General features: G+C 28.2%; 1 protein-coding gene across 1 annotated transcript; it reads right to left on the minus strand.

The window, feature by feature from the left end:
• Positions 1-8,518: 8,518 nt before the first annotated feature.
• On the minus strand, positions 8,519-16,558 carry LOC109810607 (Transmembrane Fragile-X-F-associated protein). The gene is made up of 14 exons (XM_020374116.3): positions 16,084-16,558; positions 14,662-14,752; positions 14,473-14,557; positions 14,258-14,327; positions 13,791-13,860; positions 12,963-13,032; positions 11,753-11,798; positions 11,412-11,664; positions 11,106-11,311; positions 10,894-10,968; positions 10,411-10,471; positions 10,180-10,260; positions 9,326-9,405; positions 8,519-8,877 (listed from the first exon to the last, which is right to left on the minus strand). Exons 1-14 carry the CDS (start codon positions 16,218-16,220, stop codon positions 8,799-8,801), a joined length of 1,404 nt encoding a protein of 467 aa, XP_020229705.1. The 5' UTR covers positions 16,221-16,558; the 3' UTR covers positions 8,519-8,798.
• Positions 16,559-25,395: the final 8,837 nt, after the last annotated feature.

Below are 25,395 nucleotides of genomic sequence, written 5' to 3' on the forward strand. Positions count from 1 at the left end.
TCAACACTCCCATTTAGTTTTTTCTTTCTTTCTAATAGTGAGGTCAACTATTTTGACAAAGATGGGTAGTCTGAGTTGTTTCAACAACCATTTGAGCTCACCAAAATTATTTTCCATCCATGTCTCATGTGTAGTGCCTTTTTGTGTAACAGATGGTGAGAGAGAATCAGAACAAAATCAAAATGCCTCTAGTCAATCAAATTTTCCCCATTTATCACCTGATATGCCAAAAAAGATAATAAAGAAAATCATGAAAGCGACCAACCCAAATATGTGCTTCAAAATAACGAGCCAAGAGGAGTCATCATCCATTTTCAAGCAATGCATAAAGAAAGTCAACAAATCAATGAAATACCCATGGAAGAAAATAAAGCAACAAGAAGATGATCGATGCTTATGGAAGAAGACCATATTGATGGGTGAGAAATGCCAACCACTACAATTTCCAGGAGCAATTTTTTATGACAGTGAGGGAAATCAACTGTCTCATCCTCCGAAGTCACCAAGATTTACTTGTTTTCCTTCACCAACCTATATTGAAATGTAATTCAAGTGTTTAACTAAAATTGTACTCAAGCACAAGTGGCTTATAATCTTGTGATCTATAATAAAATAGAAGTGTCGTTTTATGTATAATCTCATAGTTAATTGTGGTAGATCAAAAGTTATTAATATAAGTGGTTCGTCACTTGTATTTTTTGATCTAATAATTAAGATTTATCTTTTCAATTTAGATATATAATTGTGACTGGAATTATTATTTTATTTATATAAAAATGAATCTGGTGAAAATAAATTATACATTCTTATTATATTAGCCTATTTAACTCCTTAAATGCGACAAATATTTCAATTTATTCTTAAAATGAATTCAACTTAACTCAATTTTTAAGGACATGTTAAATTGTATTTGAGTTATTTGTTAAGTTGATTTTTTTTTGTTAAATTGTAACTGACTTGTATGAAATAATATTACAAAATAATCTCTTGAACGAATTGACTAACATGTTTAACTCTAAATGAGGTAGGATATATGAGATTTTCAATTACTCTTCAAATGATTTTATTTCAACTCACCTTGTTCTTTAACAAATTGAGAGTTTTTAATTGATCAATCCATTGGATTGATTTCTTTCTATTTTTTAGTCTTTTTTATTTACTGTAATAAACTTATTTGAGGTTGTGGAGTTATTGCGTTGATAAACTAGAATGTTGATGTTTTAAGTTTTTTTTCTTTTAAGAAATGTTTAGTAGAATGAAAAGTTTTTATTTATTCTTAAAATAAGTTCAATTCAATTTAGTTTTTTTTTTTAACAAATTGAGAGCGTTTTGAATTGGGTCAACCCATTGAGTTTATTTTTCTTCTTCTATTTATTAGTATTATTATTATTTTATCTATTTTAACTGATTTATTTGATGTTGTTGACTTATTGGCATTAATGATTAAAATAAAACATTAATGCTTATAATTTTCACTTTTAAAAGCGTTTAGTAGAAGGAAAATTCTTTAAATTATTTTTTAAAATCATATATAATAAGTGATGGATTCATAAATTTTAAGTAGTGGTGGGGACAGTATTCATACATAAATTTGTAGTATTAAATATATAATTTTACATTTTTTTGAAATATAAATATACATTAAATTTTTCTATATGAGATTTCATATTTTAAAAATATTGAATGATTTTTTCATTTTTAACACTTTCAAAAATATCTCTTTCTATATCTCGTATCAAAATTTTGCCATTTTTTCAATTTAAAAATAGTATAATATGAATTTAGGTCAATTATCACTCCTTAATCTCTTTATTGACTTGATTTAACTATAACTAATACTCTTTATTTTATAATAAGTATCATTTTAGGTTGTTTCATACAAACTATAAATAAAAAACTTATGATTAATCTTCTTTACTATAAACAATGCAATACAATATTTACTTTCTAAAAAATATTATGAAGGGTATAAATGAAAAAAAAAAAAATAATTAATATTATATTGAAAAATTAACATGACACTGATTTTAAGATTTATTTTTTTCTCAAAAACTTAATATATTAACTTTGACTTTTTTAACAAAATAAAAATATAGAAAAGAGTAGGAGCACTTAGTTTTTAAGATGGCAAGTGTGAGTACATTATTATAAATTTATAATAGACTTAAATATCTTTTTAATACCTCAAATTTAATATGACAAGTGTGAGTACATTATTATAAATTTATAATAGACTTAAATATCTTTTTAATATCTCAAATTTAAGGTAAATTTATCTTTAGTTCCTCGAATTAAAAATTGGTCTTTTTAATCTTTGTAATTTAAAAAAATCTTTATTTTAGTTTTTTTACTCAAATTTTGTCAGGAATCTATCGAATATTGTTGTCTAAAATCTATTTATTGATATCTTTATCCATAAAAACATCACATCAAATCCAATTGAAACTACATTACTATCTCAATATGTCACTTTTATATATGTTATTGATGACTTGAGAGACTAAAATAAGATTTTTAAAAATTATAGAAACTAAAAACAATAATTTTAAAATTGAGGGGATAAAAACATATTTAAATCTTAATATATATATATATATATATATATATATATATGTAAATTAATAAAATATATTAAAAAAATGTTAGTGGGGGTATTTGCCCCACTAGGATACATGTGTATCCGTCCCTATATATAATTACTGAGAATTATAATTCTTAATAATAATTAAAAAAAATTAGTTTATTATAAAAAAAATTAGAAATATTTTTTTATGTTACTTATAAATCAATTTTTTTTATTATATTAAACAAATAAATAAAGATAATATGATATGTTTATCGTAATAAAACTTTATTTTTAACTTGAGAATATTATATTTCACCGTCCCTCTTATAAATAATTTTGTGAAAAATCTATGTAAAATATATTTCGGGAGAAATAATATTTTTATAGGAATATTATTTTTAAATAACAAGACAAACATGAAAAAAAAAAACATTTTCAACTTCAAATTTGTAGGAAAGTAAACAAATTTAAAATGCACTAAACACTCCTTTAAGGTCTATGGTGAAGGTAATGATGTTTCATGCTCTACTTCTTTTCTATAATAAGTGTCGTTTTATGTTATGTTACATAAATTAACTAATAAATAGATAAAAGAGAATATTTATTTTATAAAATAAACCTTATAATTAATTTTCTTTACTATAATTAATTTCTAAAGAATATTACAAATGATATAAATGAAAAAGAGATAATCAATACTATATTGAAAAACTAACATAATATTTATTTTGAGATTTATTATTCTTAAAATATAACACTTATTAGGAGACAAAGAAAATATTTTATTTTTGTTAATGGATTGATTAACAATTATTATAATTATGTTTGAATTTTTTATTTATTAAGGGGGTGTATTATTTTAGGATTTTATAAGATTTTAAAAGACTGTTTTTAAGCAAAAAATTTTGTTGGTATTTAATAAGGATTTTATGTCACTTAAAAATAATCAAGTGGTATTCAATATGAATTTTTAAGATTTTTTAAAGGGTCCATTAAAATTCATTGGTATTTATTTGAGACTTTTTACAACTTAAAAACAATCCATTGATATTAAAAAATATAATTTTTTTTTAAAGATTGTTGTATTAGAGGAATTTTAAAGGACTTTTTAGTGATATCTATAAATACCAAATTCATAAAACAATCTCATCAAAACACATCAGATTTTGAATGATTGTTTAAAGTGATTTTTCAAGTGCTTTAAGAATTTCTAAGTAAGCTTTTCATCACTATTTTTTTTCTTTTATACTCCTATCTTCTCCATTTTTTCTTTACTAATAATACTGCACTATCGCTAATACATAATACTGTACTACCGTTCCCATTTCATTCTCCTATTTGGTGAAACTTCGATATGTAAATGACAGTGTCATTGACTTGCTCTATATTTTTAATTGACTTGCTCTATTTTATTCTATTTAGTTGAGTTTGTTCATCAGATATATAATACAAAAAAATGCTTGAAATTTCAATTTTTAAATAGTAATTTTTTTTATAATACGCATCAAGAAAAGAGAAAGGAGGAAGGTGAAAGTTGAAATTTATATTATATTCTTACAATCAATTGTAGATCTTCAAGACCTTGTAATCATTTAAATTATTAGAACATATATATATATATATATATATATATATATATATATATATATATAAGTTGAATTTGAGTTGGGGTTTTTGTGAGTAGAATGAGATAAGAATGAAGAGAAAAACTCTCTCAGCACAAAAACTGCGATCTCTCTTTCCCTTGAGTTTGTTAATGTTATCCCTCCTTCTTTTATGACTCAATAATTATTTTATATTTTTTTTTACTATAAATTTTATTTTATTATATTTTTATATTATGAATTTATGATTTTTTGTATTTCAAAAAAGAAAATTAACACAAAACATTGCGATATCTTAGAATTTAATACAAAAAATATTTCTTCGCGAGTGAATAATTGAAAAAAAAATAAATTAAAAAGTTGTTTTGTACCTGTAACAAATTTCATATATATTTTTTTTTCTCCTAATTGATGTTTGTGAATTTCTAAGATATTTTAAATGAATAAAATTGCATGAAAGATACACTTTCACTCAAATATCGATATAAAATGCAAGAACATATTTAGTTATAAGAGAGTAGGGTAGCTGCCCCAATATTTTTTTAATCATTTATAAAATTATAAATAGAATATTTAAAATAATAAATTATAAACAATTTGAAATGTTGTTTAGAATAATTTTTAGCATGTGCAACATTACATAACTTTCTCCGTAAAGAATGTTGTTCTAATAACTTTTCAATTGGAGCGGTGGACAAACTTTCATCTTCAACATTTCTGATTAATAAAAATCATAATTTTGAGCCTATTATTCAAATCTAGAAACAAGTGTGAGAAGACGCTAATGCTTGAAGGACTAGTATAGCTATGAATATGTGGGTCAATGTTATTTAGTAGGACATGATATTACCGAGAATTATTATTATTATTATTTATCCAAACATTGTTGTTTTTTTAATTTTTATTTTTCATTCTTTTTAAATTTGAATGTATGAAAAAAAAATCTTAAACTCTTATCGTATGTCAAAAATCCACAAAACTTTACAAAGTCCATAAAATTTCGCAAAATTCATTAAAGTTCTAACTTAAAAATCTTGCAAAATCCATTAAAATCTTAATTTAAAATTTTGCAAAATCCTACAAAGTCTTAAAAATTATAAAAATCTCGTAAAATCTTTTAAAATTTGTAAGACTTTTTTTAACTAAAAGATATTTTAAAATCTTAATTCAATACACTCTCTTTAGTATATCAACTCCCAAGTTAGTCTATAGTTTATTTTCCCCCCCAAATTATGACAGGTTAACTCGATTCATTAAGGATTCTAACTCAGTCAATTGAGTAAATCTTGTAAAAAAAATTTGTATCAAATTCAATTCCATAGATTAAAAAAAACCTGATCTACAATTTATTTATAGGTTGAACTTTCTGACTCACTTTTAAAATGGAATTAACGTAACTTAATCGATATATATATATATATATATATATATATATATATATATATATATTTTTTTTTTTTACTTACTTTATCTTTTAATTCTTATACTTCCTCCGTTTTTTTTTTGTTTAACATTTAAGATTATGTACAAGAATTAAGTAAATGATTGATATTTTAATTTTTTAAAGTATTTAGGTAGTTGGAGAAGAAATAAATACATTGAAAAATGGATAAACACATTGTTTAGTAAACACACATTAATTATCAAGGATAAAAATGAAAAAAAATTAATAAGATTCATTTTAGAAAAGTAACAATAAAAAAAGAACAAAAAAATAATGTCAAAACGACTATGAATAAAAAACGGAAGGAGTAGTTTAAAATAAATCCTTTTAGTTCTTATACTTAATTATCTTTTTTCAATCCTTTTTAGTCAAAAGTTCTTATAGTTTAAGATAGATTTTTTTTTATTCTTATACTTGCAATTTTTTATTTTTTAATTTATATAGTTATTATAAATTAAATTTTTTAACATTTTGTGTCTCTTTTGTATCCTCATTTACGACACCTATTGTTGATATACTTTTTTTTGTTCTTACAAGATTGAAGATTTCTACTATGTCAACATAAAATAGATAACGTTACAAAAAAATTAATGATAATTAAGTACTAAATGAATTAAAAAAATGCAAACATAAAAATTAAAAATATCTATCTTAAAATATAGAAACTAAAAAAGATTAAAAAGAATAAATATGAGGACTAAAATGATCTATTTTTAATTATATATTCTAAAAGATAAAGCAAGTGAGACTTAAAGATTAAAAAATATTTTAATAATTAAAAATTATATTCTAATATACCTTTTTATTTTAAATGATTATCATATTTAATATTATTTATAAGTAAATACATAAAAAAAATAGAATTAACAATAATTAAAATATATATAAAAAATTTAATTAAAAAAACTTTAAAAATTAATTATTGTTATTCAAAATTAAAAATAATAATTTAATTATTTATAATTAACACCAACAAACATTATTGAGGAGAGTGTATTTCACGGTGTATATAAAGTCAACACAATTGATTACGACCTTGTTATTTCAAATTTTATTAAGAGAGAATTTGTTTTTGTAAGTTTTGTTTTTCTCTTGTTCCTTATTTCCATCTCTCTTTCAAGACAGATTATCAGTTTCCTATTGGATACAAATTATAAATTAGCATATAAATCGGTGATTAATTATAATATTAAATGTAAAAAAATTGTGTTTCCTCAGTCAATTTAAATAATTAAATTATGAGTATTGATTAGAATCGGTCTAACCATGAAAAATTAAATAAAAATATGAAAAATTATATTTAGTCTTCATTATTTATCATTAACATTATAATTTTTGGGTTAAAATTAGAAATGAATCGAGTTAAACTGACTTAATTAGCTCAAACTCAACTAAGTTTAAACTTGTTAACAATTCATTAGTTTGAATCACATAAATTAAGAGTCAATTTTTTTTAACCTTATATGTTTCAAAATTTAAATTTATCAATTAAGTTTAGATAAAAATGACTATTTAATATTTTTTTGAAAAGATAAAAATATTACTTATTTTTATTAGCTTTGTAATGTTACAAAAATGACTCCAAATAAATATAATTACAACCAAAATTTACATTAATAAAAACTACTCCATATTGTATTAAATAATATAAAACTCAATCTATAACCATGAAACTCTAAGGTACCTATTTCTTTTGTTATTAGTGACTTATAACTAAAATTTCAAGATTCTTTTAAATTTTAATAAATTAAAATTAAATAAAAAATCAATATATAAATAATATATTTTTATGTTAATCTAAATTATGAACTAAACGAGTTGAATTACATATAACTCAAATTCGACTCATTTATTTATTAAGTTCAATTTTTAGTTTAAATTTAACTTATTTAATTTATCAATCATATTCAATGAGTAATTATCCAAATTATTCGACCTATACGCATACTTAAAAAAGAAAAAAACCGGTTAAATCATTATTATCGATCAAAGAGTACTTTGTTTTTGGAACTAATCTATATATATGAAATATGTTTGTGGTACTGCAGGAGGACTCATCTTTGGGATATAGTCATAACTGCATAGTGTAAATGGTCAAAATATAATCAATAAGACCCTACCTTCTCACTTAACTCGATTTAATTTGCTGTTTCCTGTATCCACTGGTTGCAGCAATGACATCTGAATTTCGTATTGGAAATGGAACAAAAATAATTAGAAACAGGGATTAGTGTGGTAAAAATAACTTGTTTTAGTCTTTACACATATTTTCTTTATATTTTGTTTTAGTTTGTATAATTTTGGACTTGGACAATAAAAATAATGTTTAATTATTTAAAATTATTTATTTTAGTCTTTAAACATGTATTTTTAAATTGTTTTAGTCTTTACACACACATATATATTTTTTTCTTAGGAAACAATAGTAGAAGAAAATATAAAGAGATCACAAAGAATCTATGTAGTTGCGGCCCCCACAAGTACCGTGATTTGCGCAGTTTGTGGATAGTAACGTAATATACTGTGTTGGGCACTGTTCAGTGTTGAGTGTTGGGCACTGTTGCAGCTATAAAGATAATAACAGATTGGCTGCCTTATACGCTTGCTAGTTGCTATCCGTCAGTCAAATATAGTAGGATTAGAAACAAGAAATTAGTTTAAAGTGAAAAGTTGCAAATTGAATAGATATACTAACTCAAAGCAACTTTCATCATCATAGATTATACTAACATATTTAAGGTGGACCAACCGAGGTCCAAAATCTTTTGAATTTGGCTGATTTTCTAATGAACCTTGTTCAAGTGTAGGGATATATGCTCCTTAGGATAAAAGGCTATGGAAACATCTCACTCACACATGGAGAAAAGCTAAAAATAGGACCCCGCATGGTATTCATAGGTCATATAGGGTTCAATAATCATCATGCATTTTTGGTATTGATAAATCCTCACAGTAACAAAATTCAAAACAATGCAACTATTGGCAATCCTTTCAGAATTGCAAGAATGCACTATGGGAGAAATAAAGAGGGGAGGGGGGAGATGTTTAAAATTTTATATACAACTTCTGATGTTCATCATATCTATGTATGAGCAGAGAAATTGATAATTCTCGGTGCTTGCCTAGTCTAAAATCACAAGCTGGATTGTCAGTAAGATACCTATACCTCTTCATTGAACTCAATCTACACATCATATACAGGCATCCTTTCTTCAATGGGGCCACGACAGATAGGGCACTTTTTACATTTTTCGCAGCAAGTGCTGTTATCCACATAAGGCAAAAAAGAAACAATCAATGTGTATAAACACAAGCCTCTGATAAGATATTTGCATGCAATTTAATATATAGATTCTTTACAAAAGGAGCACACTGCTGGAAATTTCCTTAATAAACGGTGATACTGCTACTATCTTTTTGATTCAAACATAGCTATGGAATCATTTGGTTTCAGAAAACATTTTCTATTCTTAATTAATTACTTTTAGTGATAAAAATGCCACCATATTTTCATTTTGTTTCCTACATTAAAAAAGTTTAAACAGGAAACAATGAAAATAAAAGCAGAAAAAATATTCTCAAACCAAATGACCCCATTCCCATAGAATTCCCTTTTGGGGCTTGACTCTTGGTTTGGAAAAATTAATTGCATTATGTGGACAGGATAATGACAGAAGAGTATCAGACTGGATCAATGCATGGGCTCTTTACCTGCAAAGAACGTGATGTCTGCAGGGAAGAAGGACCACGTTAATCTGCTGTTCGAAGCAAATTCTACATAAGATCTTTTCCTGATAGATTTATAATTCAATTTGACGAGTGTTAGTCATTTAAGCACAAACAATGAACAAAATCAATCAACAAATTTAACAAGAATGTTCGTACAAGAAGATTATGTAAACTGCTTTTAATAGCAAAAGGGTTGCAAAGGCTGCACATAACTCGTATATGCCAATGTCATCTGGCTCACAAATATATTTTTCTGTACTATAAAGCATGCCTTCAAACATACATATTGGATAAGATTGTGGGTGCTGGTCCCCCTCACCGAACAAGTGCAACACATTTTTCCCCGCTTTAATAGGGGGTCGTATAATGCCAAATTTTAATTGAGATACCTGTCTTACTCTTTTAAATGATTTACTTCTACCATATTTTAAAAAGTAGGCAATAAACCAAAAATTTAAAAGAGACAAAGGTTGCCTTTATAAATAAAGCATGAAACTAAAGGATCAGAATCAATTCAATCAGTCACAGATAAAAAAACGAATAATTAAGGCACATGCCATTTTAATTAAATTTTAATAACCCAGTTCAATGACTTTCAAACTATTCTGTAAAAATAAACCAGTTATAAAGACAAACAGTATGAATCCTACCACCTTCCCAACAAAAAAAAACACACTCTAGCAGGACTCAGTTGACCAATGAAACTTAAGAATTAAAGATAATACTGGATAAAAAGTTGATAATGTACTAAACTAATTAACTACTTAAACAGCCAAGATTTGGTGATTCACGTATACATAATGCCAAGAATAATCAATCAAAGTTGAGAATGATACATTTTGAAGTCTTTCATACTCATCCTGGCTAAGCTTTGTAACTTGTGTTTGCTCACCCAGGGCAGCTTGTAGTCTCCATATCTGAGTTATAAAGAACTATGATTATTGAAATGTATAAAAAGATTAATCCTGCTCGTGTAATTGAATTAACTAAGGTAGTCTTAAATAATAAGCCATAACATAAAAAATAATGTGGTAGCTACATATTTTGATATAAGGAAACATATTCACCTCCTCAACCAGATCTGTTCTAGGCATTTTCTTCACCGTGTCAGGGGTAAAAGTATTATACCTAAATAGTAAATCAAATCACATCATTAGAGAAAAGTTTGATTAACATTATTTATTGTTGAAAATAGCAATTAAACAAAGGGAAAATACTTAATGTCATGAGAGCCACTTGAGAGCATAAAGAGAAAGAATAAAGCTCATCTTATTGCAACCACACTCCAATTGTTAACATGACAGCAATAACTATCACTGATAAATAATTGAACAAGATCTCCACAATTCTATTTTTGAAACCGAACAAGGAGAAAAATTTGCTAATTTTAGAAAAAAAATAATTGTTACGTTATACAACTTGAGACTTCCAAGAGAAGGATATGCAAGTTATAACTAGGTCCCAGGATAAAGTTCTTGAGCATGGCAAACAATGGCTTATGACATTGAAGATATGCAATATGAAGCCATAATGTAGGGTAGAGTACTGACCCAGAACTCTCAGCACAAAAAAGTCTAGCTTCTTCCTCTTTACTCCCTTCATCTATACACCACCAACCAAGCAACCTGTTAAGAAGGGGGAAGTGCAGGCAATGACAAACTGTCCATGTCAGTTCAGCAACTTTTGGAGTTTTTCTAAGTTCAGTAGAGAATCTACCAAAGATATATTTCTTTTTTCTAGCCAAACAGATCTAAACTGATACCTTGACCCACGTTGAAAGAACCCAAAGCACTCATGGGATTTTGATGCTATAGCTGAGTATCTTTCAGGAATATCTCCACTATAGAGTAAAAGAACTATCTTCTCTATTAATCTATATGCTGCAAATAAAACTCCAGCTCCTTGCAACAAAAATAGGGGGGAAAAAATGACCCAATGCGGCATATTTTTTGCACCGGATGGTGTTCCCTAAAATTTAAATGAAAAAAAGGAGGAAAGAAAATCAAAAACAGAAAACCTACAAATTCCAAGAACATAATGACAGGATTTTTGCTAGCAACTATCATACCTCTAAATGCATAAAAAGAAGTATTTGGAAACCAATGAATGGGATTTTCATAATATGCCCACCAACATCCTGCAGATTGCAGAACCCATTTTGCTGGCTATCTTCATCTGCGTAAATAACTAAGCCTTCTCTACTCAAGTCAAGATATCTTATGGAATTTGATGATGAACACGGTTCTGTAATGTGACAGCCCCCATGAATAGTTGGATTGTGCCACTTTGTACAAACAAGAAACGCAAAGCACTGTGCAATGCTGCAAAAGAATACAAGGATTTTGTGAAGGAAAAGGCACAAGACTAATGCCGAATACTTAACAGTCTATCATAAGATATTGATTATACCCGAAGTTAATAAATAAGTCCCACCAGCCTAGAGCAGCAACATCGCCTGCAGGTAATTGAAATAAAGTTAGTAACAAAAAGTTTGAGGAGTATCAATCACATCAAACAGTGAAATTTGTCAAGGATGCAATCTAAGTAACACACAACAGCATGAAGCCATACCGTGAGCAAATCAAACATAGACAGTATATATTTGGTCACACTTGTTTGACAACCTTGTTTTTCTAAGACATCTTGATCAATCCTCATTGTTGGAAGGATAGAAGAAAAAGAAAATACAGCTCACCCTAAACATGTATAGATGCATGCAGTGTGATAGAAATACATGGGAAAATAATTATTTATTCTTTTCAGTTCTGTTAATAAATAACTGTTTGAATATATGCTCTTACTCCAGGATGTTCTATTTATTAGTATCTTTGTATTAATTGAAGTATTTCATGGAACACAACCTAGTCCGGATACTTGTCTCCTTGTACTCTTCAATATTGTACAAATACCTTCAAAACTATATAATTGATTTTCAAAATATGGAAGATTGATTTCTTAGTTCTAAACTGTGACAAATACCTTCGATCTGTGTTTAAAGTATTTTGACTTTTTTTTGCAATTATTATCCGTAGCCTGAGTGCAAGGTGTAAATTCAGGAACAAATAAACTTCATCTAATTTATGTATCAATGAAAATAACTCGGGACATCTCTTGATCACAATGACAAAATAAGAACCGTAACTATTTGACAAGAGTGATTATTTAAAACTCTAATCCCCGTTCTCACTCCCCAAAAATTTCGTAATATCAACTACAATAGTTGAATTCCAACCAAACAGGGAATTAAATACATAACTAGCAAAATTACTTTGGAAAAGCATCTATTGAGTTTTAATGTAAGAACACCTTAGTTCCGAAATAAAACCCCATCAAAAGTTAATTTCCTAAATTCTTCATTAGATAAATAAAGTCATTGCCCGATAATAGTGTGTTGACAGCTAATATCTGTATATTAAAAAGAGTCAGTTTCATAAATCATGGCAAAATGTTGTGAAATATTAACCGACATCACAACCAAGTAGAGAGCTCAAGAAATGGTGGGGAATGATAAAGTTATATTACAATAGTAAGAAGAAGCTCGAAGGTAACATTGAAATTTGACTGAATAGAAGTTCATTACATGATCAACAATTGTTTTTAAGAGAAAATTAAAACTTACCACATATCTTTAGAAGGGTGAACACTGTTGCAGCAATAAAGAAGACCATGGATATTGAAATCCAGAAGTGCTAGAAAAAAGAATTATACAATTTAGTATTGAACTTTTGGAAAATAAAAACAAATAAAAGATCACATAATAATAATATACAGAGTGAAACACTTAAATTTTCTTTATAGTAGTCTAGTAGACAAGTCTTTGAATAAGGTATTGTCGATTATTAAGATGAGAACAAAAGATATTGATACTGAATCCTCCTTTTCCTCCCTGCACATCATTACTCGTAATGCAGGAAAGAGAAAGAGATAAAAAGCAAGCACATGAATATTAGAAGATCACCTCAACGAAAGGAAAGTATCAGTATCATATATACATTACAGATAGATTCATCAGAGCTGTCAACTTATATAAGGAAAGTTACAATTTCTTTATATTTTATAGTACTTGAAGGTTCTTTTTTCTTTTACTTTCAGTAAAGCAAAATAACAAAGAGACTTGAATTTTGATTACTAATGCATTTCAACCAAAATTAAGCATAATTTACAACCACAGGGCTATACACATCAACGGTTTTAAATTGTGGATATAATAACAATCTTATTGCTGTTACACATTCCTCATCTCTCTAGACTACAAGAATAACACTTGAAAAATCATCAGGGATTTGAATAAATGTTACTTAAAAGTCATCAAATCTGAGTATTTTAAATTGCCAAGCAAATGCCAATAGAGGTGCCTCAGTTGTTTCATTAAGGGGCCTTATTTTAGTCTATTAAAAGATCATACTATAGATTAAATTAATTAATCAACTAATGGATAATATCTTACCGGAAGAGTTTCCCATACTGCTTCATCTGTCAAATTTTCATCGTCTCCAGGCATCAAAGCCCTACACATCCTATGAAAAACCATTTTTGTCAGTAATATGTCCATTTATTAGAAGAGAATAAAATAGTATTACAGCTTGCATAATTTATCAACTTCGGGCATAAGCATGCATAGACACAAAGTTCAGCTATCAAAAACCTTTTAAGTTGTGAAATTTCTCAACTATCAAAATTATTGGTTGAAAGCAGACCCAAAAATGCAAGTCACTTTATGAATCAGTTGATAAAGTTGAATGTTTGTGGTGATTCTGTTGCCAGTTTTTTATTTTATTTTCAGACAGTTCCAGCTAATATTAAAGAAGATGGAGTACTCTGAATGAGTTGAAATATATCTGCAAGTTCCTAATGAACTAATTGAATAGAAATTTTGGTAAGCTTATAAATGGGACAACTGAACAAGATAATTACCTGATGTTATCAAACAAAATCACGAATTCTAAAGCTATGAGGGGCAGGAAGACAATCCTTAAATTCATCCCTGTATCATTACAATGAATGATATTTAATTTGATTGCATCTTACAAGTGATTAACTTATAGAATAAGTGTCACAGTTTATCTTGGTTAGAAGATACAGTGGTCAATAAAATCCATATGGTTGTGCCACAAGAAAATGTTGCCTACCATAAGTGCTCCCGAGATGTATACAAAGAAGCAGCTCAAATGCAACAAGTAGTGGAGTTGCTACGACCGAATGACAAGGAGCCCACTGCCCATAAAAAAATTATTTTACATTAGTAACAAAAACCCACTACAGGATAAATTTCTAATTTTCCACAAAACAGAGAAGATTTTTCAAGAAGCATATCTTACTCGGCGATCATGAGGCAATGAAGGAGCAGGCAAGGAAAATCTGCCTCTTGATACCACAGCATGAAAAAACCATAGAGGAACAAATACCTTCCTGCCAAAAAAAAAGAGAGAAGAAAAGTGTTACAATATAGCTATAATTGTGAAGAATATGTTCTACCTTAATATATTTCTTCTTTGCAATGTACAACCTAAGATCTATTACCCAAAATCAAACCTCTCAATAATAAGACATGATTTTAAGGGCCTGCCCATGATTTACATTGAATGATCAAATGTTTATTTCCAATTCAATGTTTGGCATAGTATAAATGGGCAGCATTTCAACATGAAAATGACACACCCATGCATATTCACACTTCCTAAGTGTAACAAACTTGACAGGATAGTTGTTTGTTTGAATCATATGGTACAAGATCTCATCAAGACAATATAGCATATAGAATGAAAAAGGAAATGCCATAATTTTATTGCTATTAGTAAAACTTTCGTTGAATAAAATTCCATAGGCTCCCGTACCATCATAATTTCTCATATGCATCATAGGAATAATCATCCAATCTTCAAAACCACTGATCACTTCGAATCCTTTAATGATTATCTAAGCAGTACAAATTGGTTGGGAACACCCACCAGAGTTGTGATAAATTAGTGAGGCAATGGAGACTATTGATCATAATGTCAATGCATTACTATTACGATTTGAAAAACCTTATCATGATTAGCATTGCAGTAGAAAAACATTCTTTTGGAACATAACAAAGTTAAGACGTGAGGGGGAAAATTACGTAACCCTTTCAAGCGAAGTACTTTCATCCTTGCTAGTTAAATCAACACCAGTTGGCAAGTACAATTATTATTAGACCATATTATTAAACTTAGATATACATTAAATATCCCAATTTTGGTAAATGTATTAAGGTTCCATTCCCCAATGAAACAAGCAGATATTTTGAGGATATCAGATTACAGGAGCCCTCAAAAGCATAACCAAAAAACCAAAACCCGTTTCTCAAAGGGAAAGCATAGACCAGGAGCTCAAACTCGAAGGTATCCCGTCCCTTTTCCAAAGAAATAAAAGAAAACTATAAAATAATCACCAGTATATAACACAACAGAACAACAGCATATAAGGTAAGCAAACTGCTTCACAAAAAAGGTAAATAAAAAATTACTCATGCTACCCTCATAGAATGCCATTTTTTTTTCTCCAAAATTACAAAAAAAAAAAAAAAAAAAAAAAAAAACATGTTCGCGCATTGAAAATCAGGTGGGGGGAACAAATTAGCACAGAGTCAGGTCGCTCAATATGGTCATTCAAAAAGAGAAATCACAGAAAGGTAGAATTTTGTTGTGACCCTTTAATTGATTTCGAGTTTTTCAGAATTAGGTGTGTGAATGAAGAAAGAGAAGGAGGGAACCAACCACCATGAATGATGAAAGAGAGCGTCAAGCTTGAGAGCAAGGAGAATAGTGAAGGAGAAAAGCAAGGCATGAGCTAGCAGAGCTATGAGAGCCTTGGCCACCCTTCTCCAACTCATCACCCTTCTCCGAACCAGCATTTTCCCACAACAGAAAGAGAGAAAATTGGACAAAACAGAAGCACTTGCTGACACACACACACAGAAACAGGAACACAACAGAAACTCACGTCTCTCTATCTCTCTCTCTCTCTCTCGGTAAAGTAACACAAGAGATTGCAATTTGCGACCAAAATAGAAACTGATGACAAATATCTGAGAGGATGCCACCAAAATTCCTCGGAGGTTGCAAAGAGAGTGACCTGGGAACAGCCTCAACTTCTCGCGTTACATAAATCTTTGCCTTTTTTTAAAAACATTTTTTTACTCTCTCTCTCTCTCTCTCTCTACCTTCTATTCTACGCTAAACAACCGTTTCTATCCGCTTATTAATTTACTTATTATATATATCTTTATGTTGAGTGCGACCATGAATAGACCAAAATACCCATCATGTTCAAACGGAATCAGCTTCAAAGAGAAAAGCTTTCGACTCAACCAAGAATCTTATAAAGATTAGTTCCATTACACACTTGTTAATGATATTTATATTTAGAAAATGCTTCTAAAGGAAAAGCAACTCACTTCAATTAAACCTACGGCTACGACCCTCCTTTTCAAAAGAAAAAAAAATGTTTCAATCTACAAACAAAATTAATTTCTAATTTAATAAATTAAAAATTAAAAATTTTATGATTTTGACTTCTATGTAAAAGTAATATAAAAGTTTTACACAGTTCTTTTTCTCGTAATTTTACAATAAAAAATAATGATAAATATTCATATATGTTATAATATAATGATAGTATAACTTTTTTTTTTTATAATATTTTTAATTATGATATTGATAAGAATTTATCGGTTTTGTTAGAATTATATTATTAATAAATGAATTATTTATTCTATTTTTTATCTTTTAATAATTTCGGTTTTTATCTCTTTTGACCAGAATGTTATGACAACTCAGTCATTTTTGTTCAACGACAGCTTTAGTCATTTATTTCTGCAAAAGTGGTTTTTCCAAAACTGACATGATTCTTTTGTTTAGGCCAATTGTAGGTAATTTTGAGCTATTGAATTGTTCAAGATTGGACCAGCACAAACTTGGAGATTAATCTGTTTAAACAGTTAAGAAAAACAAATTTTAAACTGGTACTTGAAATGTTGAATCATGAAATGAAATGGAAGGTGTATAAGTTGGATATTAAAAAGAAAGAGAGAGAAAGGTCAGAAAACTAAGGGTCGGTGTTATGTCCACCTATTCATCGATGGAATTTTTTTTTCTTTTATTTTTTTCTGGGTCAAATCAGTGAAATTAGATTCCAGGTTCATACTTTATTTCATTTCTCTAATCAACTTTTCTTCCATTGGCCTTTGTTGAAATTGAAATGTCATTTTTTATGGAAACTTTCTCTTGCTCCAAAGTCATCCATGTTAAATCATATTATTTTGTGAAATGGATTTGTATGAGTTGGTAGTGCGAAGAATAACAACACAAGATAGTGCCTCATTTATTGGCACAGTTACTGTTCAACATCTTAGCTATACACGTTATTAGAAAATTATAGTACCGTTGAAATGGAACATTATTCTGAAAAGCATATTGGTTGAGAGAATCGAAATCATTAGGATAAGCATGCCCTTGTCTTTTCTAAATAGGAAATAGGATAATTTCTTAAATTTTTAGAAACATTGCATGTTGTATAAGTTAGAAAAATCTTGCAAACCAATGAAAATATAATCCAGAATCTAAATTTAATTTAATATATGTGGGGTATCAATTTTAAGTTATAATTGGCAGAGAGGAATATGTGTACATTACGTCAGGATAAATTTTATAAAGGTGTGGGCCCTAAAACGAAGCTTGTCCCATTTCACACGTCTAATTACCTCTCATGGGAATTGGGATACGTCATTGTTGAATGTTGATGTTTAATTAATACATATTTATTTTAATATCCGAAATTAGCTGCCACTGTATTTATATTAGAATCGTGATTATAATTAAAACTTTATTATCTCATAACAGTGCACTCAAGTAGTGCTTCACTGGATTGTGCAGTACACTTAAAAAATTATTCTTAAATTTTATCCCATTTTTCAAAAGCTATGCATTTGACATTGGTAAGTTACAATATTAATTATTATGGAATAAGCAGGTTGAGTTGATTGAAGAACATGTCAACCATGATTTGTAGTCCATTGATGGAAAAACGATGCAAAAGGAAGGTTCCTCACCATTTTAAAAAAAGTTAAGCAAGTAAGGTCAGAATCCACTCCATATACATATATAGTATGCAATTCTACACAAAAGGGTACAGTTTATCAATTCATTGTAACGTGTCACTTTACATCGTCACCTTTGTCATTTTATGGAAAGATGTGTTGATAATATTGAATGAAAATTACATTAATTTTTTAGATAAAAAAGGAAGTATTAATGAAAATCATTTTTTTTTACTGTAAATAACATATTAAAGATTACGTTATTAATATATTTTTTAAAGACATTGGTTTAAGGAGAGAAAATCTAATAGTAACCAAAAATATTCCAGAATAGGAATAGTGTTTAATTGTTGTGGTGTTAAACTAAATGGGAAGTTCAATCTGATACGTTTAGTTTTATATGATGTCTGTTGAAATGTACGTGTAATTGCCACGTTAAGGTAAAAGCTACCATAGATTATTTTTAGAGAATTTCTACAGTACCCCTTATAAAAGAAGGGTACCGGTACGGTTGATAATGTGTCACCTACGTGTAAATCCAAGTCATTTATAATTTTTTAATTATTTAAAATTTACATCCACGTCATTTTTTTTTCCGGAATCTTTCTGTTTCTTCCCTCTTTGCGGCCAGCGAGCGAGACGGCGAAGGTGGAGACTGCGATTGCCGGCGAGTCATGGAGGAGGAGCGTGGCAGAGAGAGAGAGGTGGGAGATGGACGGAGAGGCGAGGGAGAGGTGAGAGACGGAGGGGAGAGGAGATCGTATAATTATAAAAATATTAATAAAAAATTAAAAATAAATAATATAAAAATTTAAATACAAAATAATTCTTATTTAAAAGGCTGACATGGCATTTGACATGACATTTAAATGATGTGTACATACACATCAGATCGATACACATCAGATACACTACCAAAACTCCTCATTTATCAGGGGTACAGTAGCAACCTCCTTATTTTTATTTTTACGTTCTTATATTTTTAGGCTATAAATACAGACCGTTTAACACACATTAAGCCATAATAAATTAATAATTAATATTTTAATCAAAAGTTAAAGCTACGAAAAACATATCTATAGAAAAAATTTGTTAATGTAAAGAGAATAAACTACCATTGAAACTATACTATTAATAAATGATATATTCCTTTTTAGTATATACAAATTTTAGACTAATTTATTTTTATAAAATTATCTGTAAAATATATATATATATATATTATTTATTTTTCTATTCTAATGACATTCAATTTCTAGTTCTTTTAAACAATAACTCATAATTTATTTATTTTTAATTTTGTTTTAGTTTTTTTTAAATAGAGAAAAACGAAAGTTTTCATCTTTTATAGATAAAAGTAAGAATATCGTGAACATCAATTCTCAGAAGGGGAAAATAATTTTTGTTTCAAAGGAAGGCCCAATCATAACTAAATATAGACTAATAAGATGCGGACAAACCATTTTTTAGGTGGCTAATGATATATATACTTTTTTTTTATAAGTACACTTTTTTTATTTTTTTATTTTTTAAAAAATCTTAAAATATTAATAACTTTTTTATTTTTTAAAATTTTAATTTACATCTCTAATTTTTAATTTATTATTTTTTCTTTTCACATATTTACTTCTTTTTCTTTTCTAGTTTTCACATGTACCTTCTTGTCTTCTTTTAATTCTTCACCTATTTCAGTGGGTAGTTTTAGTTACTTGAATTTTTATATTACTCTCTTATTTTCTCACTTTTTCACTTTTTCACATGCATCAAAATCATAAACTGATGGCGATAATATTGTAGGTACGTGTAGCTTTCTTGACAGTTTCTATGAAACTAGGCACACATTTTTTCTTACAACACTTTCTTTTCTTTCACCCCTTCAATAACTTTAACATTAAGTTTAGTGTTATGAAAAAAAATATTTTCACTATTCTAGAGTACTATACAGATAGTGAGATCAGTGAGAAAACTGAAAGAGGAAGGAAAAAATAATAATGTAAAACTAAAAAAATCAAAATTACCTATTAAATTAAGGAGGTGCATATGAAAATAAAGGAAAGAGATATTTAAAAAAAGTGTTAAATTAAATGTTAGGAATCTAAAATTAAAAAAATAAAAAAAAAATAAAAATTAAAGATATTTTAAGAATTTAATTATTTTTTTTTTAAAAGAAGTGTATTTATAAAAAAGAAGGTGTATATATCATGATCTTTCTAGGTTGGCTCATGATAAACACACCTCCACTCTCCTATAAACACACCCCCTTTTTAAAAAAATATATATAAAATGTCTAAATTACCCTTAAAAAAATAATTCCTAAATTTACACCCTCCTTCCTCGCACCCCTTCCCCTCACCCCACACCCCCCTTCCCCGCAAGCAGAACGGGCCGTACTGCAAGCAGAACGGCCCGTGCTGCTTGCAATGCGGCCCGTTCTGCTTGCAGTACAAGCCACCACGTCACTTTTAAAATTGCTACCTTATGACTGATTTTAAAACCCCGATTTTAAAAGTTATTTTTGTACTAATCTTTCTTTCCATAGAACAAGTAAGAGTCTTTCTCTTACAAGACCACCTGTTGATATTGTGCACCCCTCTTCTTTTTCTTTCAGGCACTCCTCTTCTTCTTTTTTTTTCCTGCACCTCGCACACCACTCTTCTTTCTCTTTCTGACACTCCTCTTCTTCTTCTTCTTACTGTTACGGAAAGTTCTTTCCGGAATTATATAAAAATGTTCCGGAAAATACTTTCCATAATATTAAATTCTTATTCCGGAAAGTATTTTCCGGAAATGTTTTGTTACATAATTCCGGAAAGTACTTTCATAATATTAAAGTTACTATTACGGAAAGTTCTTTCCGGAATTATATGAACAATAATTTTACTATTCCGGAAAGTTCTTTCCGGAATTATATGAACAATAATTTTACTATTACGGAATGCTAATGACTGTAAAAGTACTTTTCGAAATGCTAATGACTGTAAAAGAGCCTTTTTTATGCTGGTTATGGTGGGGCTAGTCCTTTTTTTCTATTCAGAATGACTGTAAAAGTATATTGCTTAATAACATTGAGCGGAAAGAGACTTTGGGAAGAAGAGGGGTGTGGAGTGTGGGGTGCGGGGAAGGAGGGTGGGGGAAGGGAGGTGTAAATTTAAGAATTTCATTTTTTTTAAAGGGTAATTTAGACATTTTATATATTTTTTTTAAAAAGAGGGTGTGTTTATATGAGAGTGGAGGTGTGTTTATCACCAGCCTTCTAGGTTTGTTCCACGGCCTTAAACTTGTGGCCCAGAACGAAAATGATACAAATACTTTGGATGGGCCAACTTATATGATTTCTTGTCCTGCTATGCTTGTTGGTCTTGCATCTTAAGAAATGAGGTTTCTTTCTGCACTTTTTTTTTTTTCTCAGCACCTTCTAATCTTTTTTGTTACTCTTCGAAAATTAACTTTTAGGATATAAAAAAATCAAAATAATTTATGAGAAATTAAAATACTAACATAAAAAATAATGATCCCACAAAACAAATTATTGACATCTCCGTGTTTAATTTGAGCTACATTTTGTTTTCTGGGCCTCATTATTTGCTTTTTATTAGGACAGTTTCAGTTTTCTATTCTGTTGACCAAAAACTTAGGATTATGATATATACATCTCGTTACATCAATCATACACTTTTATTATACTTTTTTTCCTCCAAAAATATCTTTAGTTTTTAAGAGTTTTTTAATTTTCTGACTTTACAATTTTCATTGTCTTCAAGGTTTATTTTTTTTCCCCTAAATATTCACCCCTATTATATATACTTCTTATTCTTTTGTCTCTAATGTTTAACTTTTTTCTTCAAATACTCACCTCTTTTACATGTATCTTTTTCATGTTCTATTTTCTCAATATGTTCAATTTTTTTTTAGATACTCATCCTTTTCACAACCACTCCCTTCTTATCCCTTTGCTTTCAATATTTAATTTATTTTTTCAAGTACTCATCTCTTTCACACACACCTCCTTCTTCTATTTTTTAGGAATTCAAAACAGACTAAGATTTTATAATTTTATTTTTCTTAAAAAAAAGAATTTTAAGATTCTTGTGAACCATTATTTTTACATGCATCCAATTTTTGTAATATTAATTTTAGTGATCTGAAAAAAAAAATAGAATAATATTTTCACAATTAGGAAAAATACTTTTTGGATGTGTTTTTTTTTATACATATTTTCAGAAATTATTTTTAAGAATACTAAAGAAAAAGATAATGAAGGAAGGGAATATATATATATATATATATATATATATATATATATATATATATATATATATATATATTAAGAGCCAATTAATATTTACAAAATAAATTTTTAAAATTAAACATTTGTGATCATAAAAATAAAGGAAGAAAGTGCATGTGAAATGAATAAATACTTTAAATGAAAAATTGAATATTGAGCTTAATATTTGACGCTCAATGAATCCAAAAGATTAGGAAACTTTATTTATTTTATATATAAAAATATTATTAAAATATCTTATATATAATATTAAATTTTTACTGAGAGGAATAACCTTATTATAAAAGTGACTGATCATGTTTTTAATAAAAAATAGTTATTAATAAAATAATTATTTATATAAATAATAAAGTAATCGGAAAAAAATATTCCATTAAAATTGTTACATGACATCTTTCGTTTTTTTTTATTAAATTCTTTTATTTCATGTTATTTATATTTTCTTGACCTATTGTATTTTTAACCTTTCAAAACTATTATTTTTTATATTTTTAAAAAATTCAAACATATATAGCAACACGGAATAAACTATTCTTTAGTAAAATAGATAATTATGATTTTATTATATATATAGATCTTTAATATGAATATATATTGTCAAAAAAAATTAAAATTATTTTCTTGGTTGTAATTGTGCTGGTATATAAGTCCTAAAAAAATTATGTTAGCATTTGTAACATTGGATAGGTTGTAAGGATTTCTAGCCAAAGGTTCAATTGATTTTAGAAGGAAAAACATATAAGGTTTTTTTGTTTTAAATCGAACTCATAATATCTCGTTCTTCAGCAAACTTAGAAAGAGAGAGATTAAGAGAGAAAAGTTCTGATTCTTCTTCCCTTATTCTTTCTAGGTTCTTATGAAGTGCGAGATTCATAGCGGAAAGTGTTGAATTCGAAGCTTAAGCTAAGAATAAAATGGTTGAGATCGTATGGAGCTTGGAAGCTTGGGATTCTCCTTTCTTTTCCTGCCCCTTTCTTAGCTTATCTCGGAATCAAGGTGAGCGAAGTTAATACTCGAATCATTGTTACATTTTTAGTTGCATGTGATTGGATCATCATAAAAAATGTGATTTGTGGTTGAGTTGGTTGAGTTTAAATAGATTGCATGTTCAGTTGGGTTGTGGATGTTCTTATGGTTGCATGTGGTGTTTTATGAAATTTCTTAATTGTAAGTATAAATCTAGGAGTGAAAATGAGTTATAGATGGTGTTTAGAAAGAAAATTTGTGAGTTGCATGTGAAAATAATGAAAATATAGAAAATTTTTGCACTCAATGTTGTAGCCGCAGTTGAGCATTGTAGTTATGAGAAAAATAGGGTATGATCGAGATCCATCTCTATAGCCACAATTGAGTGTTGTAGTCATGGGAAAAATTAGACTGACAGAAATATCCAACAGTAAAGTGCCAGATTGAGCACTGTAGTGGTGGGGGTAAATGATCGAAGTTGGTCTTGGGATCTTCATAAAAGTTGTAGCCTTGGATGTTAGCTTTCCAATGACTTTGGAATCACCTAAAAAGGAGGTCTATAACAAGTTATAATCTTTTTAGTGAGTAAATGGCAAACTGTCATCATTTAGGTAAGTTGTTATGGTTTTTGTGATTTTTAACATGGTAGATGATGAAATTAGAATTCGAGGTTTTCATGAAAGTTGTAGGAAATCTTATTGTCTTTCATATGAGATAAAGATGAGCATGATATGAGTAGTAGAACTTCCCATGTGTTGTTTTATGTGTGAAATTTGTCATTGTACGATAAGTGATTTTGATAAGTTATATATGTTGATATATGTTGTATGGTGGGTGAATTTGGTGAACATGAATAGAATACTTGTGTCTATTGCATGTTGTATGATGTAGGATGATGATAATAAACATTGGTATGTTATATTTGTGTAGTTGAAATAGTGATGAACTTTGATATGCTATGTATGTTTAATATGCTATGTATGTTTAATATGCTATTATTGAATGAATTGTTGAACATTGATATGTTTTACTTGGATGAACTGTTAATCATTGATATGTTCTTGGTTGAGGTGTTAAACATTGATATGTTATATATGATTGATGTTGTTGATCCCTATATGCATTGACTGGATGTGATGTATATAGTAGATGCATGGTGAGGTGAAGGTGCTAAGAATGAAGTGTGACATTAAAGTATGATGGCTAACTTATTTCTAATTGAAGATCCCATATAAGGTATCTTAAAGTGGTGCTCGGGTAAGCTATTGTTTGAAAAACCCTTCCTGAGTAAGTGTATCTCTTAGAGTAGGTTTTTGAGGTGTGCTGAGTTTCCTCTAAGTCGTTAGTTAGTGGTTAAGTAAGATATAGGAGACCAATGATTACAATCCTTAACTAAGTACATGAAAAAGTTACATAGCTCCTTGAGGATAATTAGTGGGCGAATTTCATATATGACTTAGTAATGGATGTCAAGGTTGTGGTAAGCCTATACCCAGCTGTACTATTTCTAATTGTGGAACTGAACTTTCTTAATGTAACTGCTAAGACCTGAAAAATCAAATGAAGGATTGATATCCCATTTTTTTGCGATCAACCTGACATTTTGGGTGTGAAAATAATATATGGTTGGTTTGATAGGGTGGAACACTTAAATTGTTCATGTTGTTTAAAATCTCCATAGGTGAATGCGTAACACTGCACTAGTTGATATGTTGTATATATGATGTGTGTTGAGGT

Source organism: Cajanus cajan, chromosome 7, assembly GCF_000230855.2.
Source record: "Cajanus cajan strain Asha chromosome 7, NIPB_CcT2T_4, whole genome shotgun sequence".
NCBI lineage: Eukaryota > Viridiplantae > Streptophyta > Magnoliopsida > Fabales > Fabaceae > Cajanus > Cajanus cajan.